At 36.5% G+C, this 27,835-nt stretch overlaps 2 protein-coding genes across 2 annotated transcripts; both read right to left on the bottom strand.

Annotated features, from left to right (window-relative positions):
• Positions 1-914: 914 nt before the first annotated feature.
• LOC145775641 (uncharacterized) lies at positions 915-13,954 on the bottom strand. The gene is made up of 18 exons (XM_082586967.1): positions 13,929-13,954; positions 13,495-13,553; positions 12,784-12,897; positions 12,375-12,497; positions 12,179-12,253; positions 11,181-11,229; positions 7,671-10,970; positions 7,338-7,519; positions 6,783-6,998; positions 6,287-6,440; positions 5,461-5,988; positions 4,914-5,068; positions 4,463-4,563; positions 3,966-4,111; positions 3,390-3,689; positions 3,022-3,134; positions 2,520-2,591; positions 915-2,406 (listed from the first exon to the last, which is right to left on the bottom strand). Exons 3-18 carry the CDS (start codon positions 12,844-12,846, stop codon positions 2,365-2,367), a joined length of 5,619 nt encoding a protein of 1,872 aa, XP_082443093.1. The 5' UTR covers positions 12,847-12,897; positions 13,495-13,553; positions 13,929-13,954; the 3' UTR covers positions 915-2,364.
• Positions 13,483-27,835, bottom strand: LOC145776172 (zinc finger homeobox protein 3-like). The gene is made up of 13 exons (XM_082587573.1): positions 27,647-27,835; positions 26,742-26,882; positions 25,761-25,903; positions 24,513-24,636; positions 22,433-22,627; positions 21,850-22,204; positions 21,294-21,745; positions 20,776-20,973; positions 15,102-15,236; positions 14,418-14,519; positions 14,207-14,302; positions 13,929-14,043; positions 13,483-13,553 (listed from the first exon to the last, which is right to left on the bottom strand). Exons 1-13 carry the CDS (start codon positions 27,833-27,835, stop codon positions 13,483-13,485), a joined length of 2,316 nt encoding a protein of 771 aa, XP_082443699.1.

Genomic DNA, 27,835 nt, shown 5'->3' on the forward strand with positions numbered 1-27,835 from the left:
CACTGAAATTTATCAATTCAATTGTTAACTAATGTGATAATTGAGTGAGCAGTGTTTGGAATATTGCTTCATATTGTTAGTTTTTTCGGGACACAAAAAACGTTTTACTCCCTTAATGCACTGCTGACACCATGCATGCAGCATTCCTAATATCGCCGGTTAGGTGAATAAAATGCAGTTAAGAGATTGAGAAAATTTTGCAAAAACGAAAAAGTTTACATGTTACAAGTACAGTTAAAAGCCGAAAAACGTAGCACAAACTTAATATGAGTGGCCCCCTAAGAATTGTAGATTATAGGGATGCGAAACTACATCCGTTTTTGGCTTATCCGCAACATTAGAAGGGTTATGTTTTTTTGTTTTTTTTTAAATAATGTAGTTTGTATGGGTTATATAAGAAGAGTGGAGTTGGTTTTAAAGTAATTTAAGGTTTTTAGTAGTAGTGATTTGTAGTAATTTAATGTTGGCGGAACAACGGAGTTGCGCGTCCCGTAATGTACTGTTCCTAGTGGCCCCCCAGCCAGAGATTTGGAAAGCAGTAAATACGGCCATGCATGGCTATTGAATATTAAGCTTCTGTTTTTCCAAAACAACATTAAACAGATTAAAATGAGTGAACCTCAGATTAACCGAAGGCTCCACCGACCGGGAATTACAGGAGGCGGATAACACGGCTCTGGGTATACTCTACAATTGCATCGGTAGATTACCATAACTTTGAGCTACTACAATGCTATGTTAACCGATAACTATTTCTGGTTACTCTTATTTTATCCTTCTTCCTTTCAATAAATATTACCGCAAAAATCTACAAACTTTTATTTCTCGTGTTTTTTGTCAATATAAATCAATACCCAAGGCATCTGTAGTCTATCTTGACTGTTCTTTACCAAACCTTCCCAAAACAGTTTCCACAGATTATGGGAAAATTTTATATCATCATTTACGACGCACTACAACAGGTGTAAGAAATAACAGAGCAGGCTATAATGTGAAATCACAATATACAGAGGATAGGAGCATACAAAAAACAGACAACTCAGCTGTCGAAATAGATTATTTTTACATAAATGAAACATGATTCTTAACAAATCAACGTACAATGTTTGCAGTAAAAAAAATCAAATTTCTCTTACAGCTTGATTCGATATAAATCAATGGACCGGAACAGTTTCTTTTACAAGATTTATCTAAAAACAAGTTAGACGCAATAGAAACAAAAACTGGTACGTCAAACCATAAATTGCGACACAGACGCAGAAATTGGGCACCGCAAACAAGGCACATAATATGATGCACATGACAAATTACAGCAATATTGCGTTCTTTCTACGTTTTACACCCAACTAATGTTCAATAACGCTTTTTGTACAAGAGCTAGGCGCAATATACGCGTGCAGTTTCTCAAAGTTAAAATCGGTCGCGCAATAATTTATTTCTATTTGCGTCATAGCTGTGATAACGTGATCACAGAAATATGATGAATTCTTCGTGGTTTTTGGCGCAAGCAAGAAAGTGTAAAATTTAAGCAAATAACGTCATCGAACAAATAGGATCAAAGGGAATGCACAAAATATATCAAAACTGCATTTGGAAAACTGGTTGCAAGTGTCGTTTTTGCGTTAGTGACACGTTGATATGATGTAAAAACACACGGTCGTTTTGACAAGCTACTGCAATTTTAAAAGACAACATACTGCAATAGAACTGTACGATTGCATCTAAGCTACAAGATTAAAATGAAAACCGCCACCTAAAACCCAGACAGCAAATCAACCGTTTTTTTTTTAATTCTGCAGACGTTGAATCAATGTAAAAAGTGGTTGATTTATTGTCTTAAGAAAAAGCAAACTCGAGTATCAATTTACGAATCGCGTAATCGTTGACGCTACGTCGACGCACAATGACGTGTTTGTGCCTAACTGTCAATCAAAACTTTTGAAAGCATACATTGGAACATTTGCAATAACGAAAAAGAACTGAATGCATTGAAGAATATATAAAACCAATACCATGACAAAGACAAACTTACATTATTCTTAGATAAAACGACAAAGAGCTTGGGTAAAAGTGGCGTATATAACTGAAATAGCGTTGCCTTGTGGGAATTATGTGTGGTTTTGCATGTAAAATAAAAAATAAATTTTCTATGTTCAAATTGAAGGTTAAATCACTCCTCAAATAAGTTGCCATGATTTTTCAATACCGTATTCAAGCAAGCAAACAAAAAATAGCAGAACTCATAACTATGACAATACATAATAACTTAATTGGCATTTAATCAATTATTTCAAAAAAAAATCAGACTTGAACAGAGGAAACTTGTCACCACTCTCTTATCACCAAAGACATGGTTTTCTCCACTTATTGACTGCCAGTCGGTGAGGTCTGTGGGCGCTTAAGCATCTGCAAAAACGAATTGATTTAGAGATCTAACCTCACAAGTGGCCAACAGTTAATTTTCAATTGTTTCAGAAAGTACTTTCTATTGTTTAAACAAAATACGCAACTAGTTGTACCTGATAGAGCGACTTCTGCACTGCCTGCTGAAGAAGAGCTTGCTGCTCTAAACTTCCCTCTACATCTGAACCCTGAAAACAAGTTAAATGTAAAAACAACGGCAACTTGTTTGATTCAATCCTTAGGACGGAGTTTCCCTTCAACAGCATTTTTCAACGACTTTAGCGTTACAACTGTAAGTTGCTTAAAAAATATCAGAAGCAAAACCAAGTCACAACTAAGACTAAAGTTTAATGTTGAAGTTGAAGGAAAGAATCAAAAAGTTGTGATAATAAAGCAGCAAAATTTCTATTTTATTCAAACAAAGTTAAATCAGCAGAGCATCATCTTACTCAAATTAAAAAAAATCAAGTTGAAAACATTGAATTTCAATACAATTCGGTGGAGTCTGTTGCATTAAAGACGGCACAATATCATTTCAAGACCAATCACCAAACACGCTCCATGTTGACACGTCAACGGAAAAAACTAAAACTAAGTTTTTTTCTACAGTTTTCTTACTTGTTGAGAAGCCATCATGAGCTGTTGCACTGCCTGATGATAATGTTGCAGAAGAGCAGGGTTGGCCTGAAGGAGTTGTGAGTGGTCCATTTGATTGGCGTCGCTTGTGTCGCCTACAGTTTAAGTTTATCAATTAAGTTTTATAAAGTACATACACAACTTCACAAGGAAAAAATTTAACACACAAACCAACTAAACAAACTAACGAATTTATCATTCCAATCTGTTGGAGGTTTCTCAAAATTATTGCATAATTTCAAGTTGAATAAAAAAAAATTAGTGTTTTTAAAATTTTTATGATATTTCAAACACGTGTTAAAGTAAATAAATAAACAAATAAAAGTAAACAAACATTAGCTAGAACACACCTGCGCTTTGAATCTTCGGTTCTACATGTATTTTGCTTCTGCTCCTCATACTGGAGTTGTTTGGGCTTTCAGAGCCTGATAAACTATTTCCTCCAAAATCTGTTTGGTGTCGATCATGTAAGCTGATGGACATGTGCCCACTCAAAGTGGTGTTGCACTCAATTGCATCGTTGACGGATTGGTCGCAAGTGTCTGGGGAATGACGACTTGACAACGAGTCGCCTCCGAAATGATCTTGGATTTGGTTTTCCGTACTATTATCACTTGACGAGCAAGGACTGCTTTGAGAAGTGCTAAAACCTAAAATTCATATTGTTTCTTCATCGCATTGTCAGTTGTCAGCTTTTTACCATGATCATTGTCAGTTGACATTGCCGGCTAAAGTTTTAGCTTTCATTAATATTGACATACTTGCTTGGATTTTTATGTCAAATGTACAGTGAAAACAAGTTTAGATTTTACTTTAATCGCTTATTAAGAAGCATCATGATGTTTGCGTTCAGAATAAAATTGCATACATGAAACTATTCTCTTTTCGTACACTTTAAAAAAATTAAGCAGTCTTAAACGACTTACTGAGAAATTCCTTTCTTCTTTCACTTTCTACAGTCCTCATCAATCTTTGAAGATGAAACAGCGAGAAGACATGGGCTCTAGCATCTTGAGGAGAGGAATAGTAGACCACAGGATAACAGATGTTGCATTCTGTTAGTTTATCACTCCTAAAAGTTGTTAAAGTTATGATTACACAGAAAATATGAAGACTGACATTTAAGCAGCTGCTGATTGTCGCATAATAATGCAAGAGTAATGTCAAAAACTCTTTTGAAAAATTTATATTGATTTATCATAATCTCTGTAACATTACATGGATGTTTTACACTAAAAAAACATAAAAATAGCGAATTACAATCAAGATCACAACTGCCAACGGCGTAACAAAAGATTTATACCAAGGGAGTAAACACAGCTTCAAGGGAGGCTTTCTAACCTGATAATTTAACAAATCTTGCCAGTTTTGTTTGTGTTATATTGTCTTTTAGAAGCCATCATCTAACTAATAAAGCGCTCACCTGTCATCTTGATCATATGTTGGGTTTTCACCCCCTTCAACCCCCACTTTTGAGCGAAGTTTTCTTTTTTTATCTTTAGCTCTTGCGTTTTGGAACCAGACCTGCATGAAAGTCGATACAGATTATTGAAGATCATGTTGGCTTGTTGATAGGGTGGACTGATCGCTTAAATAACGGTGCTGTAGGCCTACTTTGTATTTATGAATTGTGTAGTATAGAAAATCACGAGTTAAGCAACTAACTAACTCGCTAATATAAAAACTGTAGCAGAAAATAACCTTAAATTTAACATTAAGAACGAATTATGATTCTCTTTAACTACTTTGTTGTTTTTCAAATTTTAACTCGTTTTTGTTGCGATCCTTTCATCTTCACTCTTGTTTTCTTTTATCGATGTTCTTACATTATGTCTCGTTACTAAAAATTATGTTTGACTAAATCTTGAATTTACCTGAACCACTCTCTTTTGTAAGCCTATCCCTCTGCCCAATTCTTCACACTCAGGAAGGGATGGTGTCTTGTACACTTTAAAACAGTGTTTTAGCGCCATCACTTGACTAGATGACATTTGTGTTCGATGGCGCTTGGTGGGGGTAGACAGATCATCTGTGCAATAATAAAAAAGTAAAATAAGAAAAAAGGAATTTACAGTAGTCACACGCATAGTGCATATGTGAGTAATTTTTGACATTGGTGACACTACTCAATAAAAATCAATCTTTTCATCACAAATTCATGATTATCGGTGGGATTCGACAGTTTTTACTGGTTTGCCCAAACCGCATCTTAAAATTAATTTGCAAATTGGTTATCTGGTCATACGAGATAGCTGTGACAGGCTAAGTAAAGAAGCTTTTTATATATTTCAAAACGCCACAGAACCGGATTGAAAAAAGTTAGGATCACACTACTGAAAACAATCATTTATGACATCCAGGATATTTTAGCATCTCCAGAAATTAGTTCACGTGACCCCCGTTCAGCAATCTCTCTCTCACCGTTGTCAGCATTGCTGATCTGCATCGGATCTCTGTTCATCATTTCATCGTGGGCATCATTAAGTTGCATGATGTTGGAAGATTGGGACTCTGTTGCCGAAGATCGGGATGTTTCAGAAGAGCAAGGCGTGTTTTCTGCTAACTTGTTGTTGTCAAGGGTTTTCGGTGGAGACGAAAAAGGGTGTGTAGAAAAATTCAGTGGCAAATTGGTTTCCAGAGATTGAGCAATGGAGGTTTTATGATTGATCGGCATGAGTTCGTTTGATGAACCAGCAGGAGAGGTGCGGTTGGTTTCAATTGCTTCTGGTGCATCTCGTCCGAAGGGTGAGGTCGAGGCATTTTGAGTTGGTGTTACAGTTACGCTGACAGACGAGTTGGCGTAAATAGAAGCCAATTTTTGTTGCAATTGAATAGATTCCGGGTGGTTAGGGTTACTGGCAAACAACGCACTGTAATCCACAGTTGCTGGCGTTGAAACAGCAACGAAAGCTTGTTCTTGTTTTTCGGGCTCACTAGATCGTTGCATGCCTGCGGAGTACCAAAATTAGCAATAGTTAAAACTTTCGTTGTACAAAAAGACAATGTAATAAATTTTATAGAAACATTTGCATGCATGTTATGACCTATTTTAGCTAACTAAAAAATCGTGGTCGGGGCAGATCATGCGAAATAGAATTAACAGTAAATTATTGTCTTTCAAAGTGTCATCAGAATCCCATTAAAATACGCAAATAACATTGCAATCAACGTATAGATTAGAATTACGTGATAAACACGAGCAAAACAGAGTTGTCATGGTTTTCGTCGCGCATTTGTGGATTCATACCTGGTTGTTTGATGACGTGAGCGCTGAGATTGACAGCCGCATCTTCGGAAGCAGGAGCTTTGGCATGAACATTTGTCTTGACAGAAAGACTCTCTTTATTCACAGAGTTGTTTGAGTTGTTATTTTCTACGCCGATGTAACCAGAATATTTTACCTGAAACGAAATTCGTGCATAAGATTAAGACTTTTAAAAGATTGAAACATTCAAGCTAAAAACGCTTAGATGATTGAAAAGTGGCGATAGATTAAAAAAGTGGAAAAAAACAGCATTGTCAATCATACCATTAGTATTCAAAACGTGACTTTGCCATTTTCATTTTTGTTTGCCCACTATCTCTACCATGAGCTAAGCAAAAGCTTTCACCATTTAACCGGCTTTGATTTAAATAAAGAAATGCTGCGCAGTGAGAACTCAAACCAGTGAGAATTCAAACCAGTTAAGAAATCCGTAGATTGAGATACAAGCATGGAAAATCTTAAATTGTGTTGAATTTACTTTTTTCTCGACAGGCTGTTCGCTGTCGAAGGTCCTTGGTTCACCTCCCTGGTTGTGCATGGTCATCACATGTACATCATACTGTTCTTTGGTTCGAAATACCATTCTACAGAGCGGGCAAAGCTTGTATTGGTTCATCTGAGCGGTGACACATCGACTTATGGATGATCTGAACTGGCCCTTTCTTTCTCGCGCCCGAGTGTTTTGAAACCAAACCTTAAAGAAATTGAAAAAATGCATGATTTGACATAAAAAAAAATCAATTTGTGAAGTTTTTGACAGATAAAGAATTTATCTGTTTCAACGATTGATTATCGTGAGCACTGAGCAATTCAGACGTTGCGACGTGTAAAACAAATGTATAAGCAGTGGCGGGAGGGAGGCGATTGCCTTCCCATTCAAAACACACAAAATTAGCTTTATTCACGATGCATTTGCAAAGTTGGATTAATGTAAATCTACACATCATTGCGTTTTGTTGAAATTGCCCCCCCCCCCCCCCAAGGCTACTTTCTGGATCAACCCCTGCGGAGAAAAAAGTTTTATTTCGATTACCTGCACAACCCGTTTCTTTAACCCAACAACCTCAGAGATCTGTTCAATAATCTTCCTGCTTGGACTTGAATCTACCAAATATTGTTGGTAGAGGTATTCGAGCTGTTCAGGAGTGATTGTGGTTCTTAACCGTTTAGGATCTTTATGCATTCCCATGTGATCCTTATCTTCCATGAATGAACCTGTGAAAGAAAATCTAAAATAATAATTTTGTTTTTTGGGAAGGTAGTAAGAAGTTTATTGTTTTAACGTGAAGCAACTCGTAAACATTTCAGATCAATGGTTGAGTAGAAGAGTTGTAAACTTTTCAAAACATTTCAAATTTTTTCTTACATTTTGCTCTAATCGAACTGCTTTGTGAAGTCGCAGGAATGGAAGAAGGTGAAGTTTGAGATAGAGTTGGTGAGTTACTCAATTTCCTTTTTCCAGATCCACCAGCTGAAGGAGTAACTCCAAGAGAACTAACCATGGATGTTTCCAATGAAAAACCTTTGTCATTTTGGAATGCAGTCATTTTATTTGAATCATCTTGTTTTCTCTCGGACTTCTTCATACTTTCTTGCAGTGCTTCAATGGATCCTGGAGCAAAATTTACGTCTTTTTCAGTCTTTCCAACATCTACTTTCGAGCTTTCAACGGAACTTTTTTCTTCCGAGTGTTTACTGTTTTGATCTTCTTGGTTTCCGACAAGCCCTTGAATATACATCAGTCCGTATTGACCAAACATTGATGCAACGTTAGCCCTTAAGTGGTCTTGCTGGTGCTTCTGCCACTGCTCAACCGACAAGAATGTTTTTTCGCAGAGTTGACATGGCAATGTAATCTTCGCGTTAGCATTCTTGACTTGAGACAAAGGATTTTCTAAATCTTGCTTGATTGGAAGTAGGTGAATTTCCTTTTGAGTAGCCTCAATTATTTCTTTAGTTAGTTCGCTTTTTACATTGATTTTGTTCTCGTTTAGAATGCTTTTACTAACTTCGTTTAGGGTTTTACGAGCGAGATCTTCCACTCCTGCTGTAGCGGTGGAAAGCCGTTCATCGAACTTCAACGAACCTCTCTCATGTTCTCCACTTGGTGAATACCTTGCATGAATACCATGTTGCTGCTGCTGTTGTTGTTCATAACTTTTACGTGCTTTTTGTCGAGCATTTTGAAACCACACAACAATCACTCTGGTACTGAGACTAAGTGTCTGTGACAACCTGTCCAGATCGTCATCCTTAGGATAAGCGTTTTTCTCAAAGAACTCTTGCAAAACTTGAAGCTGAAAATCAGTGAATCGGGTCCTTGGGGTTCGACGACATGCTGAACCTTGCATGGATTGGATCCCCATCGAATCTGTTGAAGACGCATTTTCATAGAACAGAGCATCATTGTTTGAGCTGTTTTCGTAGCTAGTGAGTGCTTGCCAGTTTGCAAGAGGATTAAAGTGTTGATTTGGAATGGAAATATGCGCAAGAGAATTTAGAGAGGAAACGTTGCGATCTTCTTTGTCCTTCGTGTCTTTTGTATCCTGCTTGGACGACAGGTGATCTTGAGATGATATGTTGGGAACCGCAGTGAGAGCAGTTGTGAAATCGGGGAGTTGACGATTTTTTAAATTGGATGATTGATTGTTTAGGTTATGTTTGTTTTTATCTTCAGATGCTGAGAGAGATGGAGAAAATCTGGAATCATAATTGCTATGATAGAGAGCTTTATTTTCTTTTTCATCAATGCATTCACCATGTTGAGATTTGCCACCCTCATCAGCTTTTAATTCACTTTTAATATTATTGGAGTTGTAGCTATCATTGAAAGTTGACAAGTGGAGGTTTGGAGTTTCTCCTTTTGTTGTGTCTTCGTGATTATTTAACTGTGCTTTGACTGTATCGTCCAAGGAAGTGATAGGTGGAATGTTGAAATTGTATGGAGAGTCTTTGGATCTTTGCCTTTCTTTGAAAAGAGTATTTCTAAACCAATGTTTAATAACTTTGGGGGGAAGAGAAGTGCTTTGGGCCATGTCATCGATTTGTTGCTCACTGGGCGAATTGTTGATATCAAAGTTGGCTCGCAAGATTTTCAGCTGATCATCTGTGATGCGGGTGCGCGGCCGCTTCAAAGGAATGTCCAAGGAGCTGGAGCGTGCGTGCATGTGACTAGGAATCATTGAAGCGTTACCATCAGCATGGCTTTGCTGTTCCAGTTTCTCGGTGGGAGACTTCTGGTTTTCAGAAGACGTAGATGGTATGTTTGGTGTTGTAAGACTATTGCTGAAGGATGACTTGGCAACGCGATTGATTTGTGTATCAGGCAGTCCCAGCATACCCGTGCCTGCAAGATGTTGCAGCTGCTGTAGAGCGGCAGCATTAGAAAGGATTTGATACGGGTTTGTCCCGATTGCTTGAGCTTGTAGAAAAGCTGAATACATACTCATTTGAGATGCAAGGTTAGCGGACAAAGGATTTTGTTCTCCAATAAATCCTGCAGGAAAAATTCCATCAAGGCCATTGGTTGAAGGCGCGGTGCTTTCTGAAGCTCCCACTTGCTTCATGGCTTGTGCTTTTATGATAGACTGAAGGATCGCTTGTTGTTGAATCTGTTGCTCTGCTAAGCTTAACGTGGTGTCACTCGTTGTGTTCAACATCTTCGTATCTGCTTCAGGTGTCAAAAACGAATGTACAGAATTTGATTGCGCAACATTTTGCAAAGGGTTGTTATTAAAATCATCTTGTGTTGCACTTTGAGCAAAAGCTTCAGTGGTGGCCACATTTTTCAGTTTCTCTTGAAACTGTTCGGAATAAGCTTGAGTCACGCTTTGTATATTTCCTGCTGACACGCAAACTCCATGAGCTACCTCTTCATGGGCTTTTAAAACCCACAACCCAGTAAATTCTTTTCCGCAATGACGGCATGTTTTCACTAATCCTTCTCCTTCTTCCTCAACATCCATGTGGTTCTCACCCAAGGAATTTTTCGCAGACACCACATTGCTTTCTGAAAAAGAGTCGCTTTCATTTAAATCCTGCTTCCTGTTCACTTGGGAATCATTATCGAGGTCATCAGTTAAACTGCTCCACCTTTGTTCTTTTTTCACTATTTTATAACTCTTCGCTTTGTTCCTGTTATGAGGGCTCCTGTTCTCAACATAGTGTCGAGCTTGCTCCAAGCCATAGTCACTGAGAAGACGACGATAGGTTCGGCTTCGAGAAGGTTCGTCTAATGGGCATGATCTTACTCGAATTCTGTTTGTCGTCCTCTCTTTGGTTCTGCTCCTTGATCCCAAAAAGTTTGCAGGCCTATTGTTGCTGTATTCCAGTTGCTCATTAACAGAAGTAACAAGATTTGGGCAAGATCGAGAAACTGTCTCCATCGGCTCTGAATCTAAGAACACTGCATTTGTGTCATTCACGATTTTGGAATTTGCGGCTTCACCATGAACTGCAGTTTCCCCTTTGTTAAAATTTAAGGGTTTTTGTTCGGATGAATCAAAGTTCTTTGAGAGAGAGCCATTGTTTCCTTTTAAGACTTGCATAATAAGACTATTTGGGTCTAAAGATCGGTTTTTTCCCATTATTTGACGCTTTGTAGTTGATTTTTCAGCATCTGTGTTATAAGTTGAAGGTTCATTCTTCAAAGAATTGTCTTCTCCGCCTAAATATAATACCATGACGTAATGAATCGATATTTCATAGATATCTTACATAACTCAATGTTACTGTATTTATATAAAATGTTCAGTCAAGCGTTGCAAATGAGAACTTAATTCAGACTGACTGTGTATTAAGCAACTTTATTACAAATGAGTGATATTTTTCAACAATGACAATGGATTAATATTTTGATATCACATCAACAACTAACCTTGTGTTTTGTTGTCAACTTCTTCATCAATAACTAAGCCATGGGAATTCTGTAAAAATACGATGAAAATAATAATGATTTGTGATTGACTTGATACATTGTTCCATATACCGATATTCAGTTAAAAAATAAATACCATTAATATTAGACAAAAGTGCTCAATATCAAGCAAAAAAGGCAAGCAGAGCAAATTACATCAAATATAGTTACTATTTATTAAAAACCCTTAGCAGGCTGTCTCACTCTTCCTAGGATCGTCAGAAGGTTCTTATTTAAATAGAACTCAAATTAAAATTCTATTACAGTAAGAACCTTCTGACGATGCCGATAAATATGAGACAGCCTGTTTAGATTTTTAGTGAATGGTAATTGTATTTGATATTTAGTTTAATACTTGTATAGACGTACTATATTATTGTTTATAGTTTGCCATTTTAATTTTATTTGCTTTTGAAAATAGAAAGCAGCAAACTAGGTCCGGTCAGGTGTGAATTAAATTTGTTAGTTTTATTTTTAGTAAACAAGTATCTGTAAACGAAAAAAATTAATCAATGTTCCATCAGTGCGGCTACGTGGGCGGACCACTAATGGAAATTGAAGTGGAAGAAGAATTTCACAAGACTTTAAAGCTTCATCTCCGACATTGGCTTCAGACAACCGTTTTTTTTTTTCGACAAAAACGTGAGTGCGGCCCATCGCTTGTGTACTGGTATCGGACGATTTCGCTCCAACATGCACAAATGGGGGGTGGCATTATCCGCGATCCGAAAAGAGAAACATACCGCAGATCACATAACAAGCAACTGCATCTCCTATCGTGTGCATGGTGTGGGTGAACTGAATGACCTATCAATACAATGACTGTCCGACACCTGCTCAAATATCTATCCCGAACCACCGTCAGTACTCAAGGGTGGTTGCAGGCAAAGCATTCCGACTCTTGGCGTGAAAACATTTTTTTTTTCAGACGAAGAGAACGAACCAATATTAACACTCACCAAAGTATCTTCGTTTTCTAAATCTTCACTTTTTGGATGTTCAATCATCATTTTATCCACATCTTCATTATTTTTCTGTAAATAAAAACGATATGGTAAAACTAAATTTACAACATATATAAGTATTAAAGTACATAAGTAAAAATCATATAGCTTGCAGTGAAATAGACGCTTTTGAGCATAAACCAATCCATACCTTGATATCACTTTTATCAGCAGTTGAGAGTTCTTCTTGCATGTTGCTCTCCACAGGAGGAACTTGAAGGCGGTGGGCTTCTACCAGATGGATGCGAAGTTGTAGAGGACTCTTCACTACTTCCTAGAAGTAAACCAGTCAAAATGGTACCATAAAAACATTATCAAACAGCTCAGAAAAAATGGAATTTCTTTTGGAATCAATTTCCTAATAATGAACGGACCCTGACGATAACCCTCACATATACTGTACTAGTGAAAACAAAGGCATATCTATCATGTTTAACAACTGTTAAAAATAAATTTTGTAATCTACATTTAGGTAAATACAAATAAATGCATTGTATGGCATCAAAGTGTAACAGAAAGGACTCAGACAAAACAGATGAAGAAAGCAATAAATCTGCTACCTGACACAAGGGACATGTTGCAAGTGGTTGGCCGCTGTGTTGCGTCATAACATGAAGATTCATTCTGTCCTTGTCATGTGTAGAATAGTTGCAATAATCACAGCGACTTGAAACCTGAGCAAAGTTTAGCCATTAGAAGTAGACATGGATTTCGGGGGTTAGTTTTCGACCAGGGCCGGGATTATATTAGAGGCTCAAAATGTTTCCAGGGGGTGCAGGAACGCTGAAACACCGCATATGAGTCCAATTGTGTCCTTTAGAAATGTCTTGCTTAGAAAGTCTAGCCTCTTATTGATACCGGGCCGACGTTATCCTTTCAACATCCCTGGCCGTTGGCTTGCACATCAAATAAACGTAATTTGATATCATGTAAACAAGAATGCTTCACATAGCAAATGTTTGCAATTAGCATTACACGCGAATGCACAAGTATTCTGCTCATAATCGCAACAACAATTACAACAATCAGAAGACACGCATGAAGTTTCAAATTTTTAGTAGAAATTGTAACGATAATGATAATAAAAACTTTAAATTAGTTGATTGTTGGAAGCAGGCCTACCCTATATCCGTAACGCCGTAAAGAACTTTTACTAGACTGGATACAGTACAAATCTAAACTTTTCTATATTGATTTGGCTTAACAAGTATTGTGCAACTAAATCTGTATTGTATAACTAAAGCACACAACCCAGTAATTTAAAAAATTACCTTTTCTTCAACTTTCTTGTCTTTGTGGTTTTTAGAGGTTTCCAAACTCTCTGGAGGATCTAACAAAAAATGAATAAGCTTACCAAGTAAGAAATCAATTTTCTTATTGCCATATCAAAATCATTCACAGAAAACAACAAAAGAGCAGAAACTTGAGACATGCCAAACTAGTAAACAACATTCAGACTCATCAAAAAATATAGATCCCAATAAGTAGATGCTAAACTGATGTTTAAAAACCCACTTTTTTATGTTATTACGTTTCACAGTTTATTTTTTCATTAGATTGACCGGGTGTGCCAACCAATTTGCTTCTGACGTTTGAACTCCTTTTTGAGTGAGTGTTTTAAACATGCATTAATTAGATTTAGAAAATGAGGAAAAGATGTTTTCACAGCTCTACGATTGTGTATAGGCGACAATGCAATCCATACCTTGGCGCTCTATGGCAACGACATCTTGCAGCTTAGCCATTCCAGGATTTTCTTGTTTTTGCAATTCAATTTGATGCTGAGCAGTTTGCATGTGACGCACCATTTCTACAACGTGCTGTAGAAAACGCAGCGTAAAATGATAAGTGATCTTGACTATACTGCAATGACGTCACTTGATATCAGCACACTTGAAACACATACAAGACGCAAAATCTCGTTGATTTCAACGATACTAATCACACAAATCTGAGAAAATTTTGAGATGATTTTTATCTTACCATTGTAGCGAAGTCTGTGCAAGCTAAGCAGTTAAACCGGTATGTACCGGTTCCATCAGCTTGGCCAACGCGAGCATTGAGCATCGACTGAAGATACTAAAATGCAAAACATTACATTTTTAGATGCAATGAATTAGAATAGATACAAAGCTATGCTTAGACAATAATTGAACTGACAAGCTGTTATATCAAACATATTTTGAAAGTCTACCTGGCAAACAGTCTGCACGCCTTGATGTTGATCAGTGGCGCAATGTAACTTCAGCTTCTCGAAACTATGAGTTGCAAACTGGCAAGCATTGCAGCTTACATTCTGTGGAACAAAACAGTTTGGTAACTTAAAAATATCACAATAAAAATTGTTTTGAAGCAAAACGGAAAGAGAATAAAAATGATTTTCAAAGAATCTTCACTGTCTGCAGCTGGCAATGCTAACCCGAATAAAAACCATAAAAGGATTCACCAGTAGCCCACACACTCAACTTTGAATTAACGCCTGTTATTTAAAAATAAGTGCAAGACTTCAATTCAATGTTATGTATGCTGAGATGGCTTTGAAACATCCATCCACGTGGACGAGCGTATACAAGATATTCAATTTCTTTGTTAATTTTAAAGTCATAGTAGGGGAAAAAATAAATGAACAGCTTCCTTTTCTTTATAGATAAGGCTGTTTATGTTATTCAGTCAATCATGCTGCGTCATAAAATGGCGATGTGCGTCAATAAAGCGCTATAAATAAACAGAAACGACACTCAAACAATAACAGTAGAACTTTAAAATTTTATATATATTCATTAATTTGTTTCAATTTATAATTATCACATCGATGGCTGCACATACAAAAGCGTAAATAACTACAAGGTGTCTGTTGCAACTTTCTAGTGCCACCTACCTGAGTCATATTTCCTCGAATAATATGAGGTATCATCCACTCGGTGGCAGTCCCTCCTTCCCTAACATGGGAAATCAAGCTTAATTTGCTTGTATGCTTTTCCGTTTTACAGTGAAGATTAAAATTCGTTTTCAGCTGAAAAGAAATGATACTTGTTCAAGTAAGTTGAACTAAGATAATGACCGAAGCAAGACAGTGAAATACAATTTTGAAGCACGATGGGTATTTTTTTGAGCTCTATTCAAGAACTGAAACGTTCGCTGTGCTTCATGAAACCAAACTGCATTTGTCAAATATTTTTCGACTACACCCATAGCAGTTGCCTTCAAAAGTGTGATTTTTGAATCACCAACTGTTTTAAACATTAAAAACCGTCAAGTGACTTGATTTAGTCATAGATGGACAAACATTCACATTTATTACAAAAACCTTTAAAAAAAAACAGGTTGTAGACTTGTAGCACATCCGTTCACAATGGAAATACCACTGCATAATAGATAACCGAAAAAAACGGCAAAAAAATATTCAGATTTTGTATAACTCTGATTCAGCGCTTTACGTGACGTCTTTTCAAAATCTTGTAACTTTAAAATGCAGTTTGTGAAATCAATTCATTGAAAATACTTTTCAACTTACAAGACGTGGTGTGCGGAAAAAGACATTTGTGAATGAAGACCGACAATGAATACATAATCTTAAAGTGTAGCCTAGCTGCAAGCTCTGACAAAAAAAAATTGTGCAAAAACCACAAAAAGGCTGAGTTAAGTGAAACCTTTGAGTAGAATCTATAGAAACCTGGCTGATGTTCAATGATTCCGTTTTAAACTTGCGTTTAAGGTAAAACAACACTTAAAAAATGAATACGCCAATTGCCTACAGTTTTTAACTTTAACGAAATATAATATCTCTTGTTGAAATTACCAATCGACCATTCTACATGCAAATCACAGCCTTTGATAAACGGGACGCAACGTTGACGTACTGTAACGTTCTCAAAGCGTTTCTGAATGTCAAGTGTTCAAATCTACAAAATTAATTTTCGCTCTGCAAGGCATATCTCCTGTGCCCATATCGCTTTGAGTTGAGTGATACCCAATCAGAGGCGCCATTGAAAAAGTAAAGTAATTATTTGATTAACACATGTTGCATATGCGGCTTGTTGATTTACAGCGAGTGTTCAATTTGTACTTTCATTAATTAAAAAGGAAAACGGATCGTTCAGCTTAGTTTCATCGGCTCAATGCTTTCCAACGTTAGTCGTAAAAGCTTTTTCCGAGGCTTGGAAAGTATTGGAACATTCCAAGAAAGCAGAGAAAACACAGAAGTCATTGAAACACGTCATAGGGTTGCTGTAGGCCACTGATTGCGATCACACAGTGGAAACTTTGTGTGAACCTCAACTGTTTATTTGCTTGGCATCTCTACCAAGAATGTGATAATAAAAAAAACTAAATACACAGCTATCTATTGGTCTAATCTTATTAACTCAGTCCAAAGTAACCAAGGCTGTAGTTACGGCCACTCGACATCACGTTAATTGAAAATAAGTGTTATCTTGTGAAGGTACAATTCATAAAAATTTAAAACTACTAAACAGCATGCCGACAGTAAAGTTGCTACAATCGTGAATGGATCCCAACCATATTTTTAACCACATGCACAACTACAAATGCCAATATTTTGAAAATGTTACAGTATGAAAAAAAACGTTGTAGTTTTAATTTTGCAGTGGTTCGCGAACATTTGTATTTCTGGAAGAACAACTAAAAGCGGTTGTGGGATAAAACTGCCGCAGTCAAACTGTTCGAATTACTTCGTGTTTTTTTACTCAAACCTTGGATCGCAAATTATAAGCTACCAGAAAAAAAAGTTAATATCAGAACTCAAAAGTTGCACAAATAACATAATGAAAAGAAAAATGGCGTGTTTCAAATCACATCGTCAAACATTAAATCTATCACTCTGTCTGATCAAGCTTTAAACTTTATGCAAATTTTCAGGGTATGGTTTCAGTGAACGAAATTCACACAAACTTTTACTCCCTATTTCTTTCTTGCGCTTTCAAGCGTAGAAAGGTTGAAGTTTATGAAACAACTCCTTTGACTGTTATCTTCTTTTGAAACAAGCAGTGAAACAAAATAGCAATGACTACATTGTTTTTCTTTTACGAATACTTCAAACGTTTTTCTATTTGATGTTATTTACAAATCAAATTTATAATGACCCAACATTTGTTCTTGGAATGGAAAAACTCATAACGAGTGTTATGAACACTGGAAAGAGTGTTGTGGTTGAATTTACCATCTACTGTGAACCCAAACTAATCTGATTTTATTTTGTTTGTAAACTTGCTTTTAAAAGCAAATTGTGATTGAAGCTGGATATGAAGCAAGTTCACAAAGAATTTCCGAATCAAGTTTTATTTTCAAATGCAATTAAGGAAAAATTGAAGATAATGGAACTGTAAATTAATCTTGTCCTGACAGTGCGAAAAACTATCCTAACAATTTAATAAAAGGGCTGTATATCACAAAATTGTCACGCATGTCATGAGTTTTGCGAACACTGTGATAGGACGGGTTAAAAACTTTTAACATGGTTCAGTTTTTGCGCTTGATTAGTGTCAAAGGCAATGTCTCAAACACGGCAATGGCAATATACTTCCTGAAAACTTTGGATGTTCATCAATGTCCACAAAAGCAGGAGCGTGAAAATAGCTCACATGTTTTTGCTTTTGTTTCTTATTCAATGAATGAACATTGCATTTGCAACCAATGCCAAAAATAAAAACCAAAAAAACTTTCTAATAAGAAAATTGACTTGAAACTCAAAACTGCAAACTTTCACAACCAAATAACGCAGGTTTTTTCAACATATTCCTCAAAACATATTAGGAACCAAGTTATAGCAAATCTGTACTGGCAACACGGTTTGCTCGTCGTTCGTATGAAACACGTCATAGCTGAAACAAGTTTGCTGAAACAAGTTTAACTGAAGAAGTTCAAAGTAATCTAAAGCTCTCCTTCACCTTGCAATCTTCACTTCCATTAAAAGAATCATTGAAGCATTATTAATTACCCTTCTGTTGTGGGAAATTTAACTCAATAATTATACAGCGTCAAATAAACTTGCCTCAAGTTCATAAATCTACCTAAGAACTACTTGTAATAGCGTTACGTTAGTAAAAAGTAACGTTGTTCTGCTCTAACCTGCACATTTTAATAAAGATCTATCAACTTGAAACGAAAACGGGAATTAAACTAATTAACGAAGTGTCTCTGCTTTGTCTAAGTAGAAATGACTTGGGGTAGACTGTTGAGTCAAATTGTTCAGTAAGATTGTCATCATATTTAGTGCTTTGACAACAGTGCAATTTGTTTGCCAACAAACATATGAAAAGCGAAATCAGTTTAATCTATTCTGTCAGGCCAGCCAACGTCGATTGCCTGTCTAACAAATGAAACGGTCATTTTGGCAAAATATAATGCGTTAATAGACATCTAAATGACAATCTTTCATCACGCAATGCAATAATATGAAGTTTTAATTAGATTCATCTAATTAGCGTGCAGTCTCAAATAAATATGAGTGCACGCTCACCATGCGTGTCGATTATCGTTTATAAATGCCTTGGGCTTGCAATTAGTGAGCATGAAATGAGTTCCTGCTAATTAAAGCCACATGGATTTCAAGCAGTTATTTTAATTAACTGCGATTGTCCCAACATAAAACCACCGTCTTGTTGTGGAAGAAAGCAATTGTGTTGAAAACTGACACAAGAATCTGATTTGAACTAAATCTTGTGAAGGAAACTTCGCTAAAAAGTGCAATTTCACAAGCGATTTGCACCCAATAACGTTGAAGTAACATCAGTTGGTGGACAGAACCGTATCCCAGGCTCCAGACTGATTTCTACTTTACTCCGTCTCTCTCCGCCTGCATTAGTGTAACCAAAAGGTCACACCAGCGACAGTGAATTTTAGAAACGAAATCTTGCTTTAATCAAAGAACGGAAAAGCAGCAAAGGGTCACTTTTAAAAGGCTTAGCCACACGCATCGACAAAATTGTTCACGCTTCAGTGGGCTTTGGCCATTAGTTCAAGAAGGGAACATTACAAAGAGCACTAAAGTCAGAAAAGGTCTAGGTTCTCATACCGGATGGAAAGCTGTTAGGACAAAATTTGTTAATTGATGTTTAAAAAAATTAAACGTGAGAAAAAAGTCGAAACTGTGCCCAAAACAATCCCAGAAAAGTGTGGTTTACTTTGACGACACACCATTTTCTAAATCAACGAAATTACTATGGGTTGGCATTTGAGAAAATTTACTTTTGGTCAATGGAAAGTCACTTTAAATGCATTGACTTGTGCGTGACACTATCAGTGTACGTGACGTGGGCAAGTCAAAACAATCAATCACGGACGACGAGCATTATAATTTACTCCGTTTACGTAATTAGCGAGATTTTTAAGTTTGGAAACTTATTTGCATGTAAATACCGCACGAATTTCCCCAAATATCCATAAAATTCTTATTTAGACGTATTCAAGCATAAAAAACTGAAGAAGAATAACAGCCCAATTATTTTGCGACCAACAAGGCAATAATTACTTTTGCTTTTAAAGGAACTAAACTTCTTTAGTTTTCTTTCTCTCATAATTTAAACGTTCGCCAACGTTAAGCTAAAGGTAAAAAGCGCATATTTTTTGCTTGCAATGCCAATTTTGGTAAACAAGATTAACAAGTCATGTTGTCAATAGATTAATGCACCAAATCGAAGTGTGTTTACAGTATATCGTTTTCTCTGCACAGTATTAATAAACATAAATTAAAACAATTGGAACATTATTGACGCTTTCAAGAATAGACGATGAATCATGATCCAAAAAGACTAATTAGGCTAAACGTAGAAAAAGAAGAAAAACTTAAAATTCTGTGCCAATTGCATGCAGCCTGTTGCATCGCAGATCTTGTTATTGTATTACAACTATAATTTTCGCTGTTAAATAAACATCGAAAAATTTATTTGGAAACATCAATTGCGATTTTATTTCCTTGCCATTTAAAGCAATGGTAATACTCAAGGAAGTGGTTTTAAATATGTTATTGCTAAGCTTGTGGTGCCGTGACAATGGCACTGCTTCTAGCAACTTCAGTAGCTATAACGAGCTTCCTTTTAACCACGACAACTGCTGTCCCAAGCACAAAAAATCCAATGCAAGTGAAACTCCCATATATAGCCTACCATTTAGCGCTAATTAATGTGATTTTTACTGCTTAAGTGTTGTGTTTAGATTTATGAAGATATAAAGCATGGTTTATGTCGCAAGAGTTTCCCAGACGGCAAAATCCGTCATTTTTACATTAATTTAACGTCTGCAGACGTTGAATCAATGTAAAAATGATGAATTTTGTTGTCTGGGTTTCCAGCCAATTAATTGGATTTGATTTTCATCTACTCCATTGGCGATGTTTGATTAATAAACTGATGTGGCTACTTTGGTAGAAGAAAAAGCTATACAAAAATTTTTAGATTCTAAACTTACTTCCTAAGTGACTTATCCCATCAAAAAAATTTGCAATCTAGTTTATACGTGAGGTTAAATTTTTGATTTAGTGATTATGTTGTAATGTGCCAATTAAATAAGCTACAGCAAGAGAATGAAAGACTTACCGGAGTATTGTAGGCACAAAGCTTGCAAAAATATCCCTCTCTTTCTCTATTCCGGGTTCGGGTCACCCATTCATTGTTGGTCAAATCTGTGACGTCAGTGTGCCGAGGCTTGCGGACATGAGCTTCCAGGCAGTTGATGTCATCGGAACCATACACTCCACACAGACCGCATGAGAAAAGATTAGTGTTTGTTTCCGTCTGCAAAATTCAGCACGACAGATACGATGAAAAAACAGTAACCATGAGACTAAAGTAAATCAGAGTAGGCAAAAGCATCAAATGTTTAAACACACAGCTTGCAAATACTATATAAAAGTCTGACCACAGTGTTGATTTCATTCTATAACAAAGAATAGTTTTCTAACACCACAGTTTTGAACAATGCGCTGCTTCTAATTTCTCATTAGATGATTACTCATATACTCATGTACAGATGAGTACACAATACAGCGATGAGTATACAATACTGATGAGCATACAATACAGCGCATGTAAACTTCCTCAAACTACGTATTTACCTTTTTCTTGGGTGGAGGTTGGGATGATTGAGCAAAAAGGAGATCAGTGTTGACTTGAGGGAATAACTGTTTCCAAAGTTGATTTTGGGAGTTCTGGAGCATCAACTGTGGATTGTTGATTTGAGATAGTTGAGATAGTTCTTCTTTTGATTGAGAACTAATTCTTTGCTGGAAAGCGGCAGCAGCCACCATCATTTGCTGGTACTGCTGAGCAAGAAGAAGTTGTTGTTGTTGAGCCAGGAAAAGCTTATGTTGAAGGTATTGGGCCTGGGCTTTTCTTGCTTTCTCAACGTCATCCGAAAGAGAGAATGACCTGGAGGAAGAGTCTCCTCCTTCTCCGTTTTGTTGTCTGGACTTCAACGCAGCGGCGTAGTACTCCATTAGTCCCTGAAGATTTCCTCCTGTTTCTGGAAGTTGAGATGTCTCGGAGGAGCTTTCTTTAATGTCTTTGACTTCTGTGATTGAATAAAATAAACATAACTTCAAATGCTGTTTGCAGTGCTTCGTTATTTTTACTTTGAAACTTCTTTTTTCTTATTTTAAACACGCAACTTACCGTTTTCATTCCTCGAAGTGCTGAGGAGACCTCGTTCTCTGAGAGCAAGGTTCTGAGCATGTTTCTCACTAGTCAGGTGAATGCGAAGATTTCGAGAGATTCCTGTTTCATAGGAACACACATCGCATCTCCATTTTCCTCCATTAGAAGAAGACGTCTCTCTTCTTCCAAAAGTAGGTGATCCGGTTTTGGAAGGAACTGAAAAAATCCCGGAATCGATACTACTGCTGGTTTTGCTGGAAGATCGCCTTCTTTTGGATTGAAATTGCTTTTCCATGGATGCTTCCGAATAATGAGCAATTTTACTGGAAGTTCCAGGAGAAGAGCTTCCTTTGATAGAAGTTTGTTGCATGTTCTGTATTGACAAGAGTTGGTTTTGTAAAATTTCAAACATTTGATTAATTATACCGCGAGTACCGATAGTCAAAATCTTCATATGAAAATACATTCGTTGTTGATAGTGAATAAATCAAATTAATTCAATGCTATACTACATTTCAATGAGCACCACCGAGACACAAACTATCAAGGCATTGCAGAATGAACGCAACTTGCAAAACAATTACAACTACTCAAAACTCACCTCGTTTTGACTTGTCGTTCCCTCGCTCGAGGGTAGTCTTGGTACGTGAAACGTAGACGATGTAGAGACCCCTTGTCTTATTCTGTCCTGTTGCTGTAGCGTACGTGCGTTGTAAAGATGCTTGTCAGATTGCATGTGAATGCTCAGGTTCCCTTTGGTTGTAGTTGAATAGTTGCAAACGTTGCATTTAAATGGCTGAAGAGTAGAGATGATTTTAAAGTGTTATCGCTATTTTTCGCGGAAGAGTTGAGAAAGTTTATGTCAATGACTAAAAAATTTCGCATTCCTTGCTGAAATGTGGACATGTTTAGCGAACATGGGAAAAACCAAGAAAGGGTGGTTCACCAAATTTGAGTGTGTGCGCGTAGGGCAACTCTCTATTCAGCGGCACCTAGTGGATGACAGCAATAGTAGGCAAGAGCACTTCCACAAACAGCAGATACATCAAACTAACAGGGCTTGCGTCAGTAATTGAACCTATCTGAATCATCTAAAGGAAAATGTCCGACAGCACAGTTACTAATTTTACTTTCACACTATCTCAGGAAAGTACTGTAGATCAGCTGGAACTGAATAACAATAACAAATATAGCAAGGACAGTAACAAAACAGCTAGATGTTCCCAGGTACATTTATGAAAACCAGCAATTAGAAATACATTCAACACTTTTTGTTTAAGGCTGTAGTTTATTTATTTTTATTGAACTATTAACCCCACTAGTTTTTCGAAAAACAGAACACATAAAACGCAGTTATTCATTCAGGTTCCTTTTATCTAAAACATCGAAACTGGTAAACCCGCTACACACTCAACAACTAGCACAGTTTTGTATTGACATGATAATAAATTTTTCCACTGGCTTCAAATTGCAGTAAATGCAATGGCAATACCACTACGTTTTTCTAGATAAGGGGGCTAACATGTTTTCAGGATCGTTCTGAGTGGAGTAATTACATCATTAAAACAAGAATCTACACGCTTGATGAGGCACTAATTCTAAGCCTATAGCACACCGATTATAAGCAATTATTTCAGGCAGAGCTAAACATTTGATAAGCTGCTAATAGGTCAAAATTTTTTAGGCATTAATGGCTTTAGAAACGTTAGGGAACAATCAAAATTACTCCATCAAGGACTAATAGACGTTGTTTTGTGGAGCATTCCCACGAAACTGCATTCTAATTATATTTTGAAACGGTAGATAGACGTTGCTATAATCATGTTTAACTAATCGCCTTGAAAAGATGGTTTATACGCCTGCTCCCAAAACGTTCAATTAAATTATGCGGAAACTAAATATTAACAAAAAAGATTTATTTTTCCATGTGAACAAACTTTAACCTCCTCCCATCGCTATTAAGACTTTAATTAATGGAATATTTAAAATTTTCACCGCAGCACCGCACTTTTTGTATTGAGAATACAGTGTTTACGAAAAACGCAAGTGCTTCGCAAAGATTTCAATTTTTATACAAAACTACCCCACACAACTTTGCAACGTTTGATAAAAAGGTGCTAAAACAAAATTTACCAACAGAATACCCTATGAGCGTTTTAGCATTGACAAAAGCATGTTTTTATTTAGGCTAATCAACCTTCAAACACTTAAACAAAATTGCTGGAGTTTGCAATTTCACTGTTGCAATGGAAATTGTTCTCTTGAGAAAGTTACTGTGTACTGAGTGTGTAGATTAGAAGGATCTTTCGAAAAAAAGGGTGATTTTCATTCGATTTACTTTACGTCGTTGTGGCACTATTTTGTTTGTAATAACAGTGATTTGCCATTCCGGAAGTGAGAAGCAATTAGCCAGTGGTTAAAAAATTCAAGTCAAAGGCATTTTGGGCGTTGGTTTAATTGTAAAACTTGTAATGCAGGGTTATAATTTAGATAAAAAAAACAGTTTTTTTATCATTCAGATTTTATTTTACCAATTGATTGTGTGATGTTCGGAGAACTGTTCATTGCTCAAATTTGCATAAAACGTAATTTTTGCCAGTAAATCATACAAAATTTCTAGACCTGAAATCAAGCACATGTTCATTAATGAAACAAACTTACAAGCATGACTAGTGCCCTACCTTGTATCCGCACGAGTAACTCTCTCCTCTGGATAACCTTGGATGAGGTTGGCTAGCATTGCAATAGACGCAATCCGAAGTTTCTTCGAAGTGCTTTTCTTTCATGTGTGCTTCCAATGTTTGCCTAGGAAAACACATCAACAAAGATAAACGATTTTTTGTAAACTTCGCTGATAGCAATGGTGAATGGACTAAATCAAAGTTTTCAGTGTGATGGCATGATATGAAATTAGAATAAGGAGTTTGAAAATGTTTTGTTTGAAAATTCTGATGTCGGAGAAAGGTGTTGGAAAATGAGATTTGAATTCTTTTCTGTTCCACAGTGACGCAGAGTTACGATAATATAGCACAAATAATGAGCATAACAAATAAAAGCGAAAAAACATCTACAGTCTATGAATTATAAAACACTTGTCAATCGTGTCGACCATGTTAGGTCGATTGCCAGCTGCATGGGCTGACAGTCGAAATATCAGACCATAATACTGTTGGCTTGATTTACTTCCTTATCAAGAAAATAATAAACAAGCAATGAAACGGTTCATGCCAAACTTCTTTAAACAAATTTTAGCCGCTTGTGTTTTGCACTAAATCACTCAAGTTTATGACAGAACGTTTAAAGATTGCCACAAATAAAATTTAAATTAACAATTTCTTTGTTCGCGCCTTTTGTCGCCCGGCGGCGCTCCAATTAAACGCTCAATATACAAAATTTCCTATTAAATATTACAACTCCCTCCTCATATACGGCTCAACAACTAGTATAAATTTTAACAAATTTTATCTTTTCGAAATGGATTTTCATACAAGACCGTTGAATGATGAAGCCGCAAATTTGTCCAATAATTTGATTCGCTAAAATCGAGCTTCTTGGAAGTGTCTGATAGGTTTTTTTTTTATTAAAGTAGTTGGCAATTCATGCTACATCACAGTATATTTTTCATTTTAAAATGACCTGGATACAAAATTAAAAAAAACAAGCTTTTTCATAAACTAAGTTGCTTCAAAATGTTTACCCATCGTTTCTTCAAAAATTAGAAAAGAGATTAATTAAAAAAAAAACTATAAGATACTTAGTATTGAATGAACATGATATACATATACAGTAAAATAACCAGGCCAGCATAACATTGTGTGCGGCATGATTTTAACTTTATGTTTTTATTTCAACTGACGGCTGAAAGCAAATCTAAAAAAACGACAAACAAACTCAGTTTAAGAAATTACTTTGCTAGACCAGCTTCTTACCGGTATTTGTAATGCCAGTTGCACTTGGGACACTTCAGCGTTTTGCACGAGTTTCTAGTTTGAAAGAGGGAGATCGGATACATGGAGTCGGTGTTCGAAACCCCACTAAGTAACGTCTCCATGTTGTTTTGTTGGCTTGTGTTCTGAATATGCGTGACAGCGATATATTATAGTTAAGTCAAATTTTAGAAATATGGCACACACAAATTTAGATATTACTTAATCTTCAGTGAACAGTTTTGTCTTTTTTAGATTGCTTCAATCATCATCATAATCCATCGTCGGTTTGTTCCCCACTAGTGGGGGTGGCCGATTGTTTTCAGGGGTGGCCAATGTTTTCAGAATAAAGAGTTCATGTGTTAGTTTCCAGATCAAACACAACAGAAACCAAAACATAATACTATAGATAGAAAACTATTGTGAAAGCGAAACCAAACTTATTTTTAACTTTTCAATAATTTTTTACTATTATTTCTTCGTAAATGGAAGATTAACATCAGGAAATGATCTTGGTAATGTTATTTTATTTTTCATGTCAACATGGTTCAAAATTTTAAATGTTATTACCGGGTGAAACAGTTTCCTAAATTTTACAAGTTTTTGCTCCTTCCAATAATTCAACAACTTAATGAATACAAAAACAGGACAGGAAATCTACAATGGTAGTCAAGACCGTTAGCGCCTAAGTAAATACTAAAAAATAAAACAATAAAAAATAAAATAACGTGCGCTTCTATACGGCTGCACTGACATTGTCTGCTTTATTTAAGCGCGGTATCTGCGGTGGTTGCAGCGCTATGTAAAAACGCACTACTGTATTATTATAAAAAAAGTTTTAAATCGAAAAAAGTGGTGAATTCATACATGCAAGCAACACTGGTGAGGTGCAGAGCAAAATGGCGTCACCATAGCAACAAGATCCAGGACATGATCATGTCCCAAATTAATAAGGTCTAAAAGTTAAAAAGTATTATAACGTACCAACGACGCAGCGACTGCATGAGATGCGTTCGTTTCGGTAAGAGGACTGCCGCGGGAAGACGATGACTTCATATCATCTTTCGTTGCTAAGGGTGACTGTGACGTACGTGATGACACAGGCGTAGAAGAGTTCAAGCGAAGCTAAACAAGATTATTGGAATTATTATAGAAGAATTGATACTAAAATATTGGATAACTATATCTCGGTTAAAAAGGACGATTATAGGGGTTCCTGAGACGAAAAGGCTCCTGGGACGAAAATTGGGTGAAAAGGTATTCTTGCAACTTTGAAACAGTCTGTTCAAATACCTGAAACTGTGCACTTTGTTATTGCGGGTAAGTGGTAGCACAACAGCGGATGTTGCTACGCCTCTTATGGTAATGTACACTTTAACAGAAGTACAGTACACCATTAAATTCTTGTTAGTAGTTGCACAACATTAGTATCGCATTTGTAAACTTAATCCTTAAAGGCAGGAAGATGATTGAATTCGTTATATGTTTTGCATCAGAAACTGACAAAAAATATTTAAAGGAATAAAGTTTAAGGAAAGATCAGGTGATAAATCCAGATATTAGAATGACAATGACAAACAAGGCAAGATAACTTTGAAAAATTAGAACCAACATAACCAATGAGGAAGTTTACGGCATATCGTAGAACCACAAGAAGTCTGGCCACGTCAACGCTCCAACGACAGTGTTCTCTGGACTGTTAGCGACCCAAGCGGTTGCATAGAAAGCAGAAAAAGCTCCATTTTTTAACTATTCCATTTCAATCAGAAGAAAGTTTTTCTTTGGTCACAAAACAAATAGGGGTATTGCGAGCTATTTCACAATAAAGCTATTGCGTTAAAAACAACAAAAGATTAATTTGAGCAAATTTTCTCGCTCTAAGTACCCACTTTAGTCGCATCTTGTGGACTTTTCATTTGAGGAGGAAAATCGACAGCTTCCAAAATATCCATGGGGCTGGGGGTGGGATCTTGACCCAGTGATGCCTCTCCAGCGATGACGTTGTTCAATAGAATTTGATGTGACGTGGGAGACTGCGTGTGAACGTTGCTCAGTGGTGACGCAACAGCAAAGGACAT

This window comes from Aplidium turbinatum, chromosome 8 (genome assembly GCF_918807975.1).
Source record: "Aplidium turbinatum chromosome 8, kaAplTurb1.1, whole genome shotgun sequence".
Classification (NCBI taxonomy): domain Eukaryota; kingdom Metazoa; phylum Chordata; class Ascidiacea; order Aplousobranchia; family Polyclinidae; genus Aplidium; species Aplidium turbinatum.

Bases quoted from the DNA above. Each gene is read 5' to 3' on its own strand.
- LOC145775641 (XM_082586967.1), bottom strand. From the start codon at position 12,846: ATGAATCTTCATGTTATGACGCAACACAGCGGCCAACCACTTGCAACA. The intron at 11,230-12,178 runs GTGAGTGTTAAT...GTATTTTTACAG, and splicing joins TAGAAAACGAAGATACTTTG to AATTCCCATGGCTTAGTTAT. The intron at 6,999-7,337 runs GTAATCGAAATA...AATTTCTTTAAG, and splicing joins TAAAGAAACGGGTTGTGCAG to GTTTGGTTTCAAAACACTCG.
- LOC145776172 (XM_082587573.1), bottom strand. From the start codon at position 27,835: ATGTCCTTTGCTGTTGCGTCACCACTGAGCAACGTTCACACGCAGTCT. The intron at 24,637-25,760 runs GTAAGAAGCTGG...GTGTTTTCCTAG, and splicing joins AACTGGCATTACAAATACCG to GCAAACATTGGAAGCACACA. The intron at 20,974-21,293 runs GTAAATACGTAG...TGAATTTTGCAG, and splicing joins AACCTCCACCCAAGAAAAAG to ACGGAAACAAACACTAATCT.